Source organism: Babylonia areolata, chromosome 10 (genome assembly GCF_041734735.1).
Source record: "Babylonia areolata isolate BAREFJ2019XMU chromosome 10, ASM4173473v1, whole genome shotgun sequence".
NCBI classification, from domain to species: Eukaryota; Metazoa; Mollusca; class Gastropoda; order Neogastropoda; family Buccinidae; genus Babylonia; species Babylonia areolata.
Genome location: NC_134885.1, coordinates 43,883,544 through 43,901,980, shown reverse-complemented (window position 1 = coordinate 43,901,980; position 18,437 = coordinate 43,883,544). Strand labels below are relative to the sequence as shown.

At 44.0% G+C, this 18,437-nt stretch overlaps 1 protein-coding gene across 2 annotated transcripts in view; it reads right to left on the bottom strand.

The window, feature by feature from the left end:
• The window catches only part of LOC143287026 (bridge-like lipid transfer protein family member 3B), an 83,526-nt gene that overhangs the window by 56,738 nt on the left and 8,351 nt on the right, over positions 1-18,437 (bottom strand). For both annotated transcript variants that reach the window (XM_076595038.1, XM_076595039.1), the window contains exons 3-6: positions 12,769-12,807; positions 2,668-2,750; positions 1,234-1,342; positions 477-714 (exon numbers count right to left, since the gene is read on the bottom strand). In XM_076595038.1, coding sequence (XP_076451153.1) covers positions 477-714; positions 1,234-1,342; positions 2,668-2,750; positions 12,769-12,807 — 469 coding nt within the window. The remainder of the gene's footprint in view (positions 1-476; positions 715-1,233; positions 1,343-2,667; positions 2,751-12,768; positions 12,808-18,437) is intronic.

Below are 18,437 nucleotides of genomic sequence, written 5' to 3'. Positions count from 1 at the left end.
CATTTCTTGAGCACAGTGCAGATACAGTGAACTCACCACTGAGTCATTTCTTGAGCACGATGTGGGTACAGTGACCTCACCACTGAGTCGTTTCTTGAGCATGATGCGGATACAGTGACCTCACCACTGAGTCGTTTCTTGAGCACAATGCGGATTTTGTGAACTCACCACTGAGTCATTTCTTGAGCATGATGCTAATACAGTGAACTCACCACTGAGTCATTTCTTGAGCATGATGCTAATACAGTGACCTCACCACTGAGTCATTTCTTGAGCATGATGCTAATACAGTGACCTCACCACTGAGTCATTTCTTGAGCATGATGAGGATACAGTGACCTCACCACTGAGTCATTTCTTGAGCATGATGCTAATACAGTGACCTCACCACTGAGTCATTTCTTGAGCATGATGCTAATACAGTGAACTCACCACTGAGTCATTTCTTGAGCATGATGCTAATACAGTGAACTCACCACTGAGTCGTTTCTTGAGCACAATGCGGATCTTGGCCTGGTTGGCGATGAGGCGCAGGGGGGTCAGCACCTCTCTGCACATACTCTCGTCAGCCGCAGCCTCAATGCGCGTCGTCTGCCACTCGATCTCCTTGAAGACCAGGATCTCCCCGCGAGACGTGTCTCGGATCCGGGTCGTCCGCAGGTCGTTGGTGGCGCCCCACGTGGGGGTTGTGCTGTGCACCTTCACTCTGGACAACTGCACCAACAGCAGCACAAAAAATGCATAAATTAAAGGAAAAAGAATTACTACTAGGCAAACCCTGGCAGTGAACTTAGCTATCAATCATGAGCACAGACCCACACACAATCAGCAGCAGTGTCAGAACTGCGCACATAAAATTACTCTGCAGGATCTCAACAGCTGTAAAAGTGGTGAATTAACTGGTCCTTACTTTTTTGTGAAGTGTGTATACTTTATTTTTTTGTGAAGAGTGTATACTTTTAGCACAACCAGAAATGGTCTTTACCTTTTTGTGAAGTGTATATATACCTTTTTGTGAAGTGTATAATACTTTTAGCATAACCTTAACAGGTCCTTACCTTTTCGTGAAGTGTGCATACTTGTTGCACAACTTGCACTGACCTGCAGTGGGAGGGATGACGGAGCCCCACCTTCCAATGCCCAACCCTAGACACAGTGGAATGGAATTCGCTGCCACCATTGCCCAAAAAAGGCTATGGGACCTTTAACCTTTGAACCTTGACCTGCACTGACCTGTAGGGAGGCGTTGAAGGTGCGTGACATCATCTTGATGATCACAGAGTTGATGTGGACGTAGATACCGTCCATCACTTTGTCCACAAAACCGTACTTCCCTCCAGGACTGTCACACAAAATTGGACATATCATCTCTCTCTCTCCCTCTCTCTCTCCACACACACACACACACACACACACACACACACACACACACACTTCCTTCATGTCCAAGATGAGATCTGAAACACTAATTTCTCACAAGTACTTCACAATGGTAATAAGAAGCTTCACACTTAGACAAAAATTAAAGCAAGATGTCAGTAACCAGTTTCTGCAAATTTCATTTCCTAATCTGGAATGTTTACTACCATCCCTACAAAACTGCAGAATACTTGCTTAACAGTGTGATTTAATAGTGGGGATAGTCTCATCAACTCTGACTGTGTGGAGTTCAAAGGAGGAGGGGAGCAGGAAAGGTAATGATTAATCAGTACTGAGGTACATAGAACAAGGCAGTGAAGGTGAAGAGACAGGTGATGGTTAATCAGTACTGAGGTACATAGAACAAGGCAGTGAAGGTGAAGAGACAGGTGATGGTTAATCAGTACTGAGGTACATAGAACAAGGCAGTGAAGAGACAGGTGATGGTTAATCAGTACTGAGGTACATAGAACAAGGCAGTGAAGAGACAGGTGATGGTTATCAGTACTGAGGTACATAGAACAAGGCAGTGAAGGTGAAGAGACAGGTGATGGTTATCAGTACTGTGGTACATAGAACAAGGCAGTGAAGGTAAAGAGACAGGTGATGGTTAATCAGTACTGAGGTACATAGAACAAGGCAGTGAAGGTAAAGAGACAGGTGATGGTTAATCAGTACTGAGGTACATAGAACAAGGCAGTGAAGGTGAAGAGACAGGTGATGGTTAATTAGTACTGAGGTACATAGAACAAGGCAGTGAAGGTAAAGAGACAGGTGATGGTTAATCAGTACTGAGGTACATAGAACAAGGCAGTGAAGGTAAAGAGACAGGTAATGGTTAATCAGTACTGAGGTACATAGAACAAGGCAGTGAAGGTAAAGAGACAGGTGATGGTTAATCAGTACTGAGGTACATAGAACAAGGCAGTGAAGGTGAAGAGACAGGTGATGGTTATCAGTACTGAGGTACATAGAACAAGGCAGTGAAGGTGAAGAGACAGGTGATGGTTAATCAGTACTGAGGTACATAGAACAAGGCAGTGAAGGTAAAGAGACAGGTGATGGTTATCAGTACTGAGGTACATAGAATAAGGCAGTGAAGAGACAGGTGATGGTTAATCAGTACTGAGGTACATAGAACAAGGCAGTGAAGAGACAGGTGATGGTTATCAGTACTGAGGTACATAGAACAAGGCAGTGAAGGTGAAGAGACCAACAGCAGGAGGACTGGAACACCTGGTGACCCACCTGAGTGGAGACCTGCTGGCGGTGGTGCTGGGAGGCCGTGGGGTCTCGCACGTCTCCATCTCCACCACCACCTCGTCCAGGTACTGTAACACCAATCACTCTCCCAATGAACAAGGCATGTTCACTGAAAACAATAACTGAACAAGTGACTGTAACCAGAAACAATGAGCTGAAATTCAAAAAAAAAATTTTTTTTAATTAAAATTAAAAAGATTCCTCCCCCACAAACCAATCACCCACCTCTTCCCCTTCCCATACCCCCCCCCCCCCACCAAAGTTCTCTCCCCCTTCCAACCCTCCCCTCCCCAGAGTTCTCTCCCCCTCCAAACACTACCCCTCCCCAACGTTCTCTCCCCCTCCAAACACTCCCCCTCCCCAAAGTTCTCTCCCCCTTCCAACCCTCACACTCCCCCTCCCCAACGTTCTCTCCCCCTCCAAACACTCCCCCTCCCCAAAGTTCTCTCCCCCTTCCAACCCTCCTCCCCCTCCCAACACTCTCCCTCCCCAAAGTTCTCTCCCCCTTCCAACCCTCCTCCCCCTCCCAACACTCTCCATCCCCAAAGATCTCTCCCCCTTCCAACCATACCCCTCTCCAAAGTTCTCTCCCCCTTCCAACCCTCTCCCTCCCCAAAGTTCTCTCCCCCTTCCAACTCTCCCCCTCCCCAAAGTTCTCTCCCCCTTCCAACTCTCCCCCTCTCCAAAGTTCTCTCCCCCTTCCAACCCTCCCCCTCTCCAAAGTTCTCTCCCCCTTCCAACCCTCCCCCTCCCCAAAGTTCTCTCCCCCTTCCAACCCTCCCCCTCTCCAAAGTTCTCTCCCCCTTCCAACCCTCCCCCTCCCCAAAGTTCTCTCCCCCTTCCAACCCTCCCCCTCTCCAAAGTTCTCTCCCACTTTCAACCATACCCCTCCCCAAAGTTCTCTCCAACCCTACCCCTCCCCAAAGTTCTCTCCCCCTTCCAACCCTCTCCCTCCCCAAAGTTCTGTCCTCTGTCCGCCTGCAATCAACACCAAACAATCAGACAAATCCCTTCCTCTCACTTCACTAAATGAACAAATCCCTTCCTCCCTCCCTTCCCCTCACTTCACTAAATGAACAAATCCCTTCCTCCCTCCCTTCCCCTCACTTCACTAAATGAACAAATCCCTTCCTCCCTCCCTTCCCCTCACTTCACTAAATGAACAAATCCCTTCCTCCCTCCCTTCCTCTCACTTCACTAAATCAACAAATCCCTTCCTCCCTCCCTTCCTCTCACTTCACTAAATCAACAAATCCCTTCCTCCCTTCCTCTCACTTCACTGAATGAACAAATCCCTTTCTTCCTTCATTACTTCCCTCTCCTCACTTCACTGAATGAACCAGTCCTTCCTTCCTCCCTCCCTTCCCCTCACTTCACTGAATGAACCAGTCCTTCCTTCCTCCCCTCCCCTCCCCTCACTGAATGAACCAGTCCCTTCCTCCCTCCCTCCCTTCCCCTCACTTCACTGAATGAACCAGTCCTCCCTCCCTCCCTTCCCCTCACTTCACTGAATGAACCAGTCCTTCCTTCCTCCCTCCCTTCCCCTCACTTCACTGAATGAACCAGTCCTTCCTTCCTCCCTTCCCCTCCCTTCACTGAATGAACCAGTCCTTCCTTCCTCCCTTCCCCTCACTTCACTGAATGAACCAGTCCTTCCTCCCTCCCTTCCCCTCCCTTCACTGAATGAACCAGTCCTTCCTTCCTCCCTTCCCCTCACTTCACTGAATGAACCAGTCCTCCCTCCCTCCCTTCCCCTCCCTTCACTGAATGAACCAGTCCTCCCTCCCTTCCTTCCCCTCCCTTCACTGAATGAACCAGTCCTTCCTCCCTCCCTTCCCCTCCCTTCACTGAATGAACCAGTCCTTCCTCCCTCCCTTCCCCTCCCTTCACTGAATGAACCAGTCCTTCCTCCCTCCCTTCCCCTCCCTTCACTGAATGAACCAGTCCTTCCTCCCTCCCTTCCCCTCCCTTCACTGAATGAACCAGTCCTTCCTTCCTCCCTTCCCCTCCCTTCACTGAATGAACCAGTCCTTCCTCCCTCCCTTCCCCTCCCTTCACTGAATGAACCAGTCCTCCCTTCCTCCCTTCCCCTCCCTTCACTGAATGAACCAGTCCCTTCCTCCCTCCCTTCCCCTCCCTTCACTGAATGAACCAGTCCTTCCTCCCTCCCTTCCCCTCCCTTCACTGAATGAACCAGTCCCTAGCAGTTTACTACAGCACAAATGACAGAGCGGAAGAGGGAGGGAGGGAGGGATGAGGCAGACTGGAACAATCAATACAGCCCATGGAACCCTCCATCACCTGACTTCCTCCCACCTTGTGGATGGGGGCAGGGGGGAGGGGGGAAGGCCTGAAAATGGTCAAGTGTCTGCATAACAATTACCCTGACCAGTTTGTACAGTTAAGTGCACCCTATGCTGACCTCTTCTGGCTTTGCGGGTGGGGGGTAGGAGAGAGGGGGTGGCTAAGACCTAGTGTCTGCATAACAATTACCCTGAGCAAGGAAAGAAAAGGTGATTCTGTGGATATTCTGACTAGTTCAGGGAAAGAGGTGATTCTGTGGATATTCTTAGAGCAATTCCAGGAAAGACAGGTGTGATTCTGTGGATATTCTGACAGCAGTTCCAGGAAAGACCACTGAGCCCACCCCTTTGAAACACCCCTCTGAAACACACACTGGTGACATCAGAGAGCACCTCTTTGAAAAAAACAGACTGGTGACATCAGAGAGCACCCCTTTGAAACATGGAATGGTGACATCAGACAGCACCTCTTTGAAACACAGACTGGTGACATCAGAGAGCACCCCTTTGAAACACGGACTGGTGACATCAGAGAACACCCCTTTGAAACACAGACTGGTGACATCAGAGAGAATCCCTTTGAAACACAGACTGGTGACATCAGAGAGAATCCCTTTGAAACACAGACTGGTGACATCAGAGAGAATCCCTTTGAAACACAGACTGGTGACATCAGAGAGAATCCCTTTGAAACACAGACTGGTGACATCAGAGAGAATCCCTTTGAAACACAGACTGGTGACATCAGAGAGAATCCCTTTGAAACACAGACTGGTGACATCAGAGAGAATCCCTTTGAAACACAGACTGGTGACATCAAAGGGCACCCCTTTGAAAAACGGACTGGTTATATCAAAGTGCCATTAACGAGCACCATGACAGTTTCCCATGTCACCCCACTCACGACGCTATCAGTCATATCTCTGCGTCTCTGTTTGGGAGCAATGGGCTGCAGACCTTTTTCATTTAACAACCTACACAAGGCAAAGCCAGAAATCTAAGAGACTGTTAACAAGTGTGTGTCCAGTTGGCATTGTGCCATGCTAATGTGGGCCGACATGAAAGAGGATGTGATATGTATGTAGGCAGGCAGCTGAGCATCCCACACATGTATTGGTCACACCAACAACAGATGGGTGAACTGTGAGTCTCTGTGCTACGCTGAGGTTTATACTGTCATGTTCATTCTCTCTCTCTCTCTCTCTCTCTCTCTTTGCTCTGCAAGTGTACTATGCTCTGCAACAAAGCATTAATGATATAGTTAGATGGTCCAATTTAAATCACATGCGTCTCCATCCAAAAAAAACGAAATGTCTCATACTCACCACCAGACAGAAACGCCAAAATTTTTCACACAACCTTCCACCCTTTTCCATTAATGGTCATCCAATAGAAGAAGTTGATAATCATAAAATTCTTGGAGTCACCATTGATAACAACTTATCTTGGTCCAGTCATATTATGTCATTATGCAAAACCCTATCCAAAAAGATTTATCAGCTTTCCAGAATTAAACATTTTCTTGATTTGCATTGTAGAAAATTATTCTTTTTTGCTTATATTGAATCACATATTAACTATGCGTCAACACTCTGGGATTCAGCTAGCGATAATATACTAAAACCTTTACTAAGTCTGCATAGACGAGCTCTTAAATTAATCCTTCTGAAATCTTCATCACTGACTGCTGACGACTACAGACATTTAGATATTCTTCCCCTAAAGCTTAAACTTGAATATAACAAAGCAGTTTTTATTTTTAAAATCATGTCTAATTATGCTCCATGTTTGAGAGAGAGATTTCCCACCACGCTAGTCCGCCAGACCAACAAGATTAAGATCCCCATTCCAAGAGTAGATATGTTTAAATCCAGTCTCATTTATTCAGGAGGCTGTTTATGGAACAATATTTCATCCAATCTTAATGTTCAGAAAAGCATTCAAGAATTCAAAAATCATTACCATACACACCTTATGGACAAATATGTCAACAATACTACTTAACTTGACTTTATCTTATTGAATACGCATATATAGTTTAATTGTATGTCTGACCGCTATTGCACTACTTAATGATATACAACCACAATCAGTGTCCTGAATACTTTTCTTTCTTTTTTTTTTTGGGGGGGGGGGGAGGCTTGGGAGGGGCTGTGTTTTTTTGTGTTGTTTTTTTTTGGAGGGGGGATGGTTTGATCTTTTTCCTTCATGATATGATGATGTTTGTATCATGATTATGTAGATGTACATGTTTATTATGTAGATGTGCATGTTTAAATGTGAATGTGAATGTCATGTCTTTATTTCTTCATCTCTTTGCTACTTTGTGGATGTTTTGATTCATTTTCAATTTCCAATGAAAAAAAGCACATGTATGCTTATTCCACTTCCCTCAATAAAAAAACTTCGTTCGTTCGTTCGTTCTCTCTCTCTCTCTCTCTCTCTCTGTTGTTTTTCCCTCCCACACCTGTTGTACTGTGGCCCATGGTCAATGTGCATTGTAATATTGGAGTTCCTGAGTTCTCTCTGTTGTCTGTTTTGTTAGAGGTGGACAGACAAAAAAATAATAAAAAGACAAAAAATTTCAAGAGTGAGGGGGGGAAAGGGGGGTGGGGTGGGGAGGGAGAGGCAGGCAAAGGACAGAGACAAGCTGGTGCAGTATGGAAAGGGAAAGCACAGAAAAATTAATGTTATGAAGCTGTTGCTCCTGAGCGACTGCTTACAGTGAAACAGCTTGTCACTCTTCTCTCCAGCCTGACCAGCATAGTTGGCTCATGCAAAGGTCAGGTGTGTGCTGCAGTGCTTTGGACACACACACACATGTACACACACACGCACACACACACACACGTGTGCCCACACACACATGCACACACACCTGTGTGAGGAATAGTTGTTTAAACAAAAGAAACAGACACACACACATATGATAGATATACTTATGGATGTATCTGCATGTGTGTGTGTGTGTGTGTGTGTGTGTGTGTGTGTGTGTGTGTATGTGTGTGTGCACTCACAAAGAAGCACATGTGTCAGTGTATGTTCTGTTGTCAGTGTATGTTTTGTGGTCTCGTTCTATAGTCAGTGTATGTTCTGTGGTCAAGTTCTGTGGTCAATATATGTTCCATGGTCAGTGTCAGTGTATGTTCCGTGGTCAATGTATGTTCTGTGGTCAAGTTCTGTAGTCAGTGTATGTTCTGTAGTCAGTGTATGTTCTGTGGTCAGTGTAAGTTCCATGGTCAGAGTATGTTCTGTGGTCTGTGTATGTTCTGTGGTCAGTGTATGTTCTGTGGTCATGTTCTGTGGTCAATCTATGTTCTGTGGTCAATCTATGTTCTGTGGTCAAGTTCTGTGGTCAGTGTATGCTCTGTCGTCAGTGTATGTTCTGTGGTCATGTTCTGTGGTCAGTGTATGCTGTTCTGTGGTCAGTGTATGTTCTGTGGTCATGTTCTGTGGTCAAGTTCGGTGGTCAGTGTATGCTGTTCTGTGGTCAGTGTATGTTCTGTCATCAGTGTACGTTGTTCTGTGGTCAGTGAATGTTCCGTGGTCATGTTCTGTGGTCAAGTTCGGTGGTCAGTGTATGCTGTTCTGTGGTCAGTGTATGTTCTGTCATCAGTGTATGTTGTTCTGTGGTCAGTGAATGTTCCGTGGTCAAGTTCTGTGGTCAGTGTATGTTCTGTCATCAGTGTACGTTGTTCTGTGGTCAGTGAATGTTCCGTGGTCAAGTTCTGTGGTCAGTGTATGTTGTTCTCTGGTCAGTGAATGTTCCGTGGTCAAGTTCTGTGGTCAGTGTATGTTCTGTCATCAGTGTATGTTGTTCTCTGGTCAGTGAATGTTCCGTGGTCAAGTTCTGTGGTCAGTGTATGTTACGTGGTCAAGTTCTGTGGTCAGTTTATGTTCTGTAGTCAAGTTCTGTGGTCAGTGTATGTTCTGTCATCAGTGTATGTTGTTCTGTGGTCAGCGTATGTTCCGTGGTCAAGTTCTGTGGTCAGTGTATCTTCTGTCATCAGTGTATGTTGTTCTGTGGTCAGTGTATGTTCCGTGGTCAAGTTCTGTGTCAGTGTATGTTCTGTCATCAGTGTATGTTGTTCTGTGGTCAGTGTATGTTCTGTGGTCAAGTTCTGTGGTCAGTGTATGTTCTGTGGTCAGTGTATGTTATGTGGCCAGTCTATGTTCTGAGGTCTAGTCCACACATTCCTTCAGTTGTTTGCAAAACCTTCTAAGTTCTTGTTTTTGTTGTAATCAAACACTGAATGGTGCTATCAGAACAACGCCCACGATCATACCCCTTCCCCTCAGATGATGAGAACACCAATGTACAGTGCTATCAGAACAACACCCACGATCATACCCCTTCCCCTCAGATGATGAGAACACTACTGTACAGTGCTATCAGAACAACACCCACGATCATACCCCTTCCCCTCAGATGATGAGAACACTACTGTACAGTGCTATCAGAACAACACCCACGATCATACCCCTTCCCCTCAGATGATGAGAACACTACTGTACAGAGCTATCAGAACAACGCCCACGATCATACCCCTTCCCCTCAGATGATGAGAACACTACTGTACAGTGCTATCAGAACAACGCCCACGATCATACCCCTTCCCCTCAGATGAGAACACACTGTACAGTGCTATCAGAACAACGCCCACGATCATACCCCTTCCCCTCAGATGATGAGACCAATGTACAGTGCTATCAGAACAACACCCACGATCATACCCCTTCCCCTCAGATGAGAACACCAATGTACAGTGCTATCAGAACAACACCCACGATCATACCCCTTCCCCTCAGATGATGAGAACACTACTGTACAGTGCTATCAGAACAACGCCCACGATCATACCCCTTCCCCTCAGATGATGAGAACACTACTGTACAGAGCTATCAGAACAACGCCCACGATCATACCCCTTCCCCTCAGATGAGAACACACTGTACAGTGCTATCAGAACAACACCCACGATCATACCCCTTCCCCCAAATGAAGAGAACACTACTGTACAGTGCTATCAGAACAACGCCCACGATCATACCCCTTCCCCTCAGATGATGAGAACAATACTGTACAGAGCTATCAGAACAACGCCCACGATCATACCCCTTCCCCTCAGATGATGAGAACACTACTGTACAGAGCTATCAGAACAATGCCCACGATCATACCCCTTCCCCTCAGATGATGAGAACACTACTGTACAGTGCTATCAGAACAACGCCCACGATCATACCCCTTCCCCTCAGATGATGAGAACACCAATGTACAGTGCTATCAGAACAACGGCCACGATCATACCCCTTCCCCCAAATGAAGAGAACACTACTGTACAGTGCTATCAGAACAACGCCCACGATCATACCCCTTCCCCTCAGATGATGAGACCAATGTACAGTGCTATCAGAACAACGCCCACGATCATACCCCTTCCCCCAAATGAAGAGAACACTACTGTACAGTGCTATCAGAACAACGCCCACGATCATACCCCTTCCCCTCAGATGATGAGAACACTACTGTACAGTGCTATCAGAACAACACCCACGATCATACCCCTTCCCCTCAGATGATGAGAACACTACTGTACAGAGCTATCAGAACAACGCCCACGATCATACCCCTTCCCCTCAGATGATGAGAACACTACTGTACAGTGCTATCAGAACAACGCCCACGATCATACCCCTTCCCCTCAGATGAGAACACACTGTACAGTGCTATCAGAACAACGCCCACGATCATACCCCTTCCCCTCAGATGATGAGAACACTACTGTACAGTGCTATCAGAACAACGCCCACGATCATACCCCTTCCCCTCAGATGATGAGAACACACTGTACAGTGCTATCAGAACAACGCCCACGATCATACCCCTTCCCCTCAGATGATGAGAACACTACTGTACAGAGCTATCAGAACAACGCCCACGATCATACCCCTTCCCCTCAGATGAGAACACACTGTACAGTGCTATCAGAACAACGCCCACGATCATACCCCTTCCCCTCAGATGATGAGACCAATGTACAGTGCTATCAGAACAACGCCCACGATCATACCCCTTCCCCTCAGATGATGAGAACACCAATGTACAGTGCTATCAGAACAACACCCACGATCATACCCCTTCCCCCAAATGAAGAGAACACTACTGTACAGTGCTATCAGAACAACGTCCACGATCATACCCCTTCCCCTCAGATGATGAGACCAATGTACAGTGCTATCAGAACAACACCCACGATCATACCCCTTCCCCTCAGATGATGAGAACACTACTGTACAGAGCTATCAGAACAACACCCACGATCATACCCCCTCCCCTCAGATGATGAGAACACACTGTACAGTGCTATCAGAACAACACCCACGATCATACCCCTTCCCCTCAGATGATGAGAACACTACTGTACAGAGCTATCAGAACAACACCCACGATCATACCCCTTCCCCTCAGATGATGAGAACACTACTGTACAGAGCTATCAGAACAACGCCCACGATCATACCCCTTCCCCTCAGATGAGAACACACTGTACAGTGCTATCAGAACAACGGCCACGATCATACCCCTTCCCCTCAGATGATGAGACCAATGTACAGTGCTATCAGAACAACGCCCACGATCATACCCCTTCCCCTCAGATGATGAGAACACACTGTACAGTGCTATCAGAACAACGCCCACGATCATACCCCTTCCCCTCAGATGATGAGAACACCAATGTACAGTGCTATCAGAACAACGGCCATGATCACACCACAGTAGTAAACAGGCCATATCGCGAACCGTACTGTGACCAGACGGGTGACTGGGGCATGTTGTTCTTCATCTCAAAGGCACATTCAGCCAGCCCACCTCGCTGTCTTTTAACACTCCATGTTATTCATCGCTGTGGTGATAATCAGAGGTTATTCAACTGTCAAGTGTAAAGTTCCCTTGCACCAAGCTCTCTCAACCTATCTACTGACACACACTTTGGACTGGCGTCATCTGAAAGGGTGCTGTCACTCCATCTTTTGGAGCCAAAAACGTGACACTCAAGGTCAGGTCAGACATGGTGTGACCGTCCACATCTTACCTAAGTGATGGCCAGTTCAGGTCGGCACACTCCATATCTCATTCATCCTTGATAAAGAAGAAAAGGTTGAGAGGTTAAGAATCCCCTGTCTCTCATCACACCTCACCTCCCTCTTCCACCCCCACCCCCACCACTGGACTGTGTGGACACCCCCCACCCCCACCATCACCACACACAGCACTGCTGTATTTATCACTTCAGCTGGATCATTCTGACACAGACCTATGTCCCCAACACAGAACTGGAGCAAACAAGTTTCAACCAGACATCTAACTGTAACATATCTACCTATCACACAGTCCTTAAATACCACAGGTCAGATAACAGCAGCTCAGTCACCTACATCAGCAATATCAGCACTTCCATCATCCACATGCCTACACAGGTCAGGACCATCAGGAGTCACTGATCTTGAATACCATCACCTCCAGTAACCTGAGTCACGTTCACTGTTTAAAAATACCATCTGCCTTGGCTAAGTGGTTAGCGTCACAGACTAACTGGAAAGACACAAGTTTGATCCCCAACAGAGCTGGATCATTGATTTTTTTCATCCCAATTCTATTGACGCCTTGGAATAGTGGTCTGAAGTAACGTTTCATGCTTTGCCTTTGTTTTTTTATTGTGCACATACACAGTTGTGAGTGTGGGTGTGTTCCAGATCTGGAAAAAGAATTTTGTCTTACCAAACATATTGGCTGAGACTTCAGCTTGGTCCATTGAATCTGAAACAAACCAGACAAAAATGCCTCTATCAGCATCATCCTCTTGCTGTCATGATCAGTCATGGCTAAATCATCATCATCATCATCGCCATAATCATCACCAAAACCACCATTATAATCATCACAGACCATCACCATCATCAACACAACCATCATCACTATCATCTCCATAATCATCATTATCACTACCATCATCACTATCACCCTCATAAATACCATATCACCATCATCTGACACCATTCCCACCATCATTACCACAACCATCACCACCACCATCATGATCAATTCCATCACCATCATCAGTACCACTACCATTATCATCATCATTACCACCACCACCATCATCATAATGTGATTCATGTTATCACTGAAAGATCACAATCTGCACAATGTATTCACACTTGTGTGGATATAGGCTGTGAACAACAAACTACAGCTGTGGAAAATAAATAAATAACAGTAACAAATAACAGTTATGATAACTGAAATAAAGGCGAAAGAGTTTGTTTTGAAAATATGTGACTGTACTTTTTTTTTCATAAATGAAGAATTTCAGCAAAAATAAAACACACGCAAAAAGATCAGATTCATAACAATAACACAGACATTTGCAACAGTACTAACACTAACTAACAAACAAATCAAATAAATAAATAGATAAATAACATATAAATAAATCAAAACCAATTTCAAGCTCGGACTTGCTCTGACCATTCACTGCCATCTATTCACAAAAAAATCAGCTGCAGCCAAACCACCTCCTTCAGTCACCCCTCCTTACATTCCACACCCACACCCTCCTGGTCTCCACCCTTCCTTCTTCCCCCCTCCTTCCACCCTCCCCTATTAATTATCAGGCTGAAAAAGACCACTGGTCAGAAGAAAACCAGACCCCAGCCAGCCAGTCACAGTTGCGTGGTCAATATTCCATCCACAGTTGACCTCCATGCTGGACGATGATGGATGGCAGGAAGGGTGGGTGGAGAGTGAATGACCACACATTTATATTGGGTTCTGTACACCCGACTTCCTTTCTCATTCTGTCCTGGCTCTGATTGGACGCTATGGAAATGTCAGGGCAATGACCACATCCACCCCATCCCTTGGTCATCAACACGTGTTATTCCCAGCTCCTGAGAGGGAAAAGAGACAGAGGGGAAGAGGGGAAAAGAAAAGATTCGTCATGTTGATACCAGGCTCCTGACACCCATGAAAAAATGTAAAAGAGAGGGGGAGGAAAGAAAGAGAGACCGGGAAAGAGAGACAGAGACGGAGAGATGCAGATATATATACATATACATACATATATATATATATATAGGAAAAAGATTGCTGACTTTTTTTCCTTTTTTTTTCATATTCCACTTGATACCTTCTGACACCAGTTAAGAAAAGAAGAGAGAAGGAAAAGAGAGAGCGGGGGAGAAATAGAAAAAGAGACAGTGAATGTGAGAGAGAGAGAGAGAGAGAGAGAGAGAGAGAGAACGAATGAACGAACGAATAAAGTTGTTGTTGTTTTTTTATTGAGGGAAGTGGAGTGCTTTTTTTCATCCAGCCTTCTGGGCAAAGAGAAAACGAAAAACGAATAAAAAGAAAATTCACACATAACAAAGAGATGTAGAAGTATGGACATATCATTCAGACATTACATACGCACATATACATGCACATGTACATATATTTTTTGATAGTCAGTCGTGTCCGACTATGACCATCAGAACAGCAGAGGAGGCAACTGCTGTTCCGACTATTTGGGCTAGAATTTGATTATAGTGGAGAGTGTCTTGCCCAAGTTTCATTCCCACTCTCTCGGCCAAGAGGGTTTTAGGACAGTTGGTGTTGGGATGGTTCCCAAAGGCCAACTAGCCCACAAGGCTGCAGCACTAAGAGCCAGTGCAATTTTGCCTCCTAGTTTGAGAGTCATAGTCCTTCACAAAAGACTAAGCTGTAAATGATTTCCCATCGACTGGCTGTTGGCCCAAATGTAAACATAATCATGATACAAACATCATGTTATGAATATGCAAATGAATTTTTTTTTTTTTTTAAAGCAAAGTATTTAGGATAGTGACTGTGGTTGTATATTAAGTATTGCAATAGTGGTTAGACATACAACTGAACTATGTGTGCATTCGATAAAACCAAATCAAGTAGGATTGTTGACATGAAGATTTCTTCAGGATTAATTTAAGAGCTCGTCTGTGTAGACTTATTAAAGGTTTTAGTACATTATTGACAGCTGAATCCCAGATGTGTAGTTAATATGTGATTCAATATAAGCAAAAAAGAACAATTTTCGACAATGTAAATCAAGAAAATGTTTAACTCTGGATTGCTGATAAAATCTTTTTGGATTGAGTTTTGCATAATAACATAATATGACAAGATAAGTTGTTATCAATGGTGACTCCAAAAATTTTATGATTATCAACTTCTTCTATTGGTTGACCATTAATTTTTATAAAATGAGAGAGATTATATATGAGAGAGAGATATATATCACTCATCACTCATCGCTCAGGCCCATGACTACAAAGTAGTCGTTGGGGGAAACCTGAGGACCGCAGAGGCAACCTCCCTTCTCCATCTGTCTCTGTCAGCAGCCGCCGGCAGCAGCTCACGTGTATGGAGTCCAGTCCATTCTTTGATGTTCTCATGCCAGTTCTTCCGCTGTCTTCCTCTTCTCCCGCCCTCGATGGTGCCTTGCATGATTGTTTTGGACAGACTGGTGTGTGTCCAAACCATATCAGCTTGCGTCTCTTCACAGTTGAAAGGAGAGGTTCCTGAGGTCCAGCAAGGTTCTTAATTCTGCTCCGTACATATTCATTGGTCCTGTGTCGATCCAGGAAATTTGAAGGAGCTTCCTCAGGCCTGGATCTTCCTTTCAGTTTCGGCCATCTGTGTCCATGCCTCGCAACCATACAGTACAATGGAGACCACCAGGGCTTTGTAGAGTTTGAATTTTGTGGAGAATCGGATGTTACTTTTCCACACTCTGTTCAGTTTGGTCATGGCTGCGGTGGCAGTGCCAATACGAATTCTTATTTCTGCTTTGCTGCTTCCATCCTTTGTCAGGGTTGCTCCTAGATAATTGAAGTTTCCGACATCTTCCAGAATGGAGAGAGATAATGATAACGATAACGATCTTTTGTTCAGATTATGGCCAAAGCCCCTTACTGAAGGGGGTCATACAAGAAAAGAAAGAAAGAAAATGACTTGACACGATTAACCAACATCACAAGTCAACCAAAAGTAGCTTATACAATACTCAACAACATTTACAAAATAATGATTCAAAGTCTTTTCAATGCTTCATATAGGTATATGGCCAAGTTTTGTTAAGTAAGCTCATGTTTTGATGACATGAGCAAATTAAATCTAAAAGCACAGGGATCTTTATACTATTTAGGTTGAATAAACTTTGTCTGAGGTCACTCAAAGCAGGGCAACATAACAAAAAATGCAATTCATCTTCCCTATTCAGGTTGCACAATCAACAAGTGTATACGTATTCACTCTTACTACAGTATCTGAAACTGTGAACAGCAACATTAGAAACACCAAATCTAAATTTTGTTAGTGCACTTTTTACATATCTGTTTATTTCCATCCCAATACATGGTTCAGTCCCCTGCAATGTTTCGAGGAGTCTAAACTGTGCAAATCTATCGCTAGTTTCCATATGGTCATGCCAATCTTGCCATCTACAATCAACTATTCGCTGCCTAAAACACTATAAAACATGCGATATCTTCAACACCCTGATTATCCCACACAAATGAATAACCATAAGAATTTACGCACTGACGAACACACGTTGCCCATGTTTGTTTTTTTTACCAGTATTATGTAAGGAATACAACATCTGATAAGCTTTGAACGGTAACCTGTTTTCGTTGATTCTTGTAAGTTTCAACCAATACTTAAAACATTTAATGTACAAGTTTAAATAAATCAGATATATCCCTAGTTCCCCATACACAAAATCATTTGGTGTTCGGATGTCCACATTCAAAAACCATTTCACTGCAAACAAGAGTACTTTTTCTATTTGTTAATTCTTTTCCAAGGCCCATATTTCTGCACCATACTGCAGTATTGGCTGGACTTGAGCATCAAATAACCTGACAAAAATACCAAACTAATTACAATCAAGCTTACACAAAATATGAAGCATCCAATAACTGGTTTCTTTGCTTTATTAGCTATATCTTGACATGCAAAACTGAAACTAAGTTTTGTTGAAAAATAAATTCCAAGATACTTATATGCATTTACAACAGTAATTCTTTCATTTCCATATGGCCATCTTTCGTTTCTTGCTAAATATCCTCCCTCACGGAACACAACAATACTTGTTTTATCCATATTTACTTTTAACTGTAAGTTACTTGCTGCATCATATAAACTGTTCAACTGTCACTGTAAACCCACTTCATTATACATGCTTTTCACACAACAATGTAACTTACCACTGATTCCATTCTTTAATAAAATAGGCCATAAACGTTTTCTGGAAATGCGAGTCGAAGGCCTTTTTAAAGTCCACAAAAGCTACATGCAACTTTCTATTGTTTGCAAACTGTTTCTGTACTGCAGCCATTAGAGTAAATATATATATGATCACCTGTTGAATAGGAAATTTTCTTCCTAAAATTATGTTAAAGTAACATACTTACCATGACCCACTAGTGCAGACTCCGGCAGGGGTCTGATTCCTGTCCTGTGCAAACTACTACCCGCCTATGCGGAGAAAACGAAAGTAGCTACGGCCAATAACCTCCTGAAGTAGGTTACCTCCCATGTGTATCCCTGACTAGCACCCTCTTTTTACGAAAACCTCAGTATCAAACAAAAAATTAAAAAGCTTTACTAAAAAGTTAACAGTAATATCCCCTCCGTTTTTGAAAAATTCACTAATCATCCCATCTGGACCAGCAAACTTACCATTTTTTTAGTTTTCTAATAGCACAAGATTACTTCTTCTTCAGATATAGGTCTGTCCAATACAATATTTTCTCTGTCATTTTCCACATATATATTATCAGCTACCTCCTCTTCCTCATTAATTTCTAACACATTTTTTAAATATTTGTTAAACATTTCCTAAATATTGCCTGTCCAGTTTTCACATTTTGTTTACACACCTTTTCCTCTGTCAAGAAATATTTCAGATGAAAAATCTTTACAGCTGTGCACAAATGTGCAAAATGAACAAAATAACTCATCACATAAATCAATCTAATGACTGACAATCAAAGTTTTGTTTTTTTAAAGTCATCTAAAAGTACATAACACATTGTTTAACAGTCTCACACGCCCGTTTGCTAAAGGTACCTACCAAAAACATGATAAATTGCATATATATTAACTTTCCATTAAACTTTGACTTCAAGTTAACCTCGCAGTCACCAGACAGTGCCACGATAACCATCCAGACAAACAAGGAACCCGTTCACACAGTGAGAAACGCTCACAACAACAACAGGGCAAACAGCAGAGAGGCAAGAAAAGATGAGAAAGTGAACAGCGATGAGGAAAAACACATGTACGTCAAGTGGGCACAGCGAGTACCCAAATATCAAGTTGGGAGTGTGTGACATTCCATGTCTGCATTCATTCATGACACA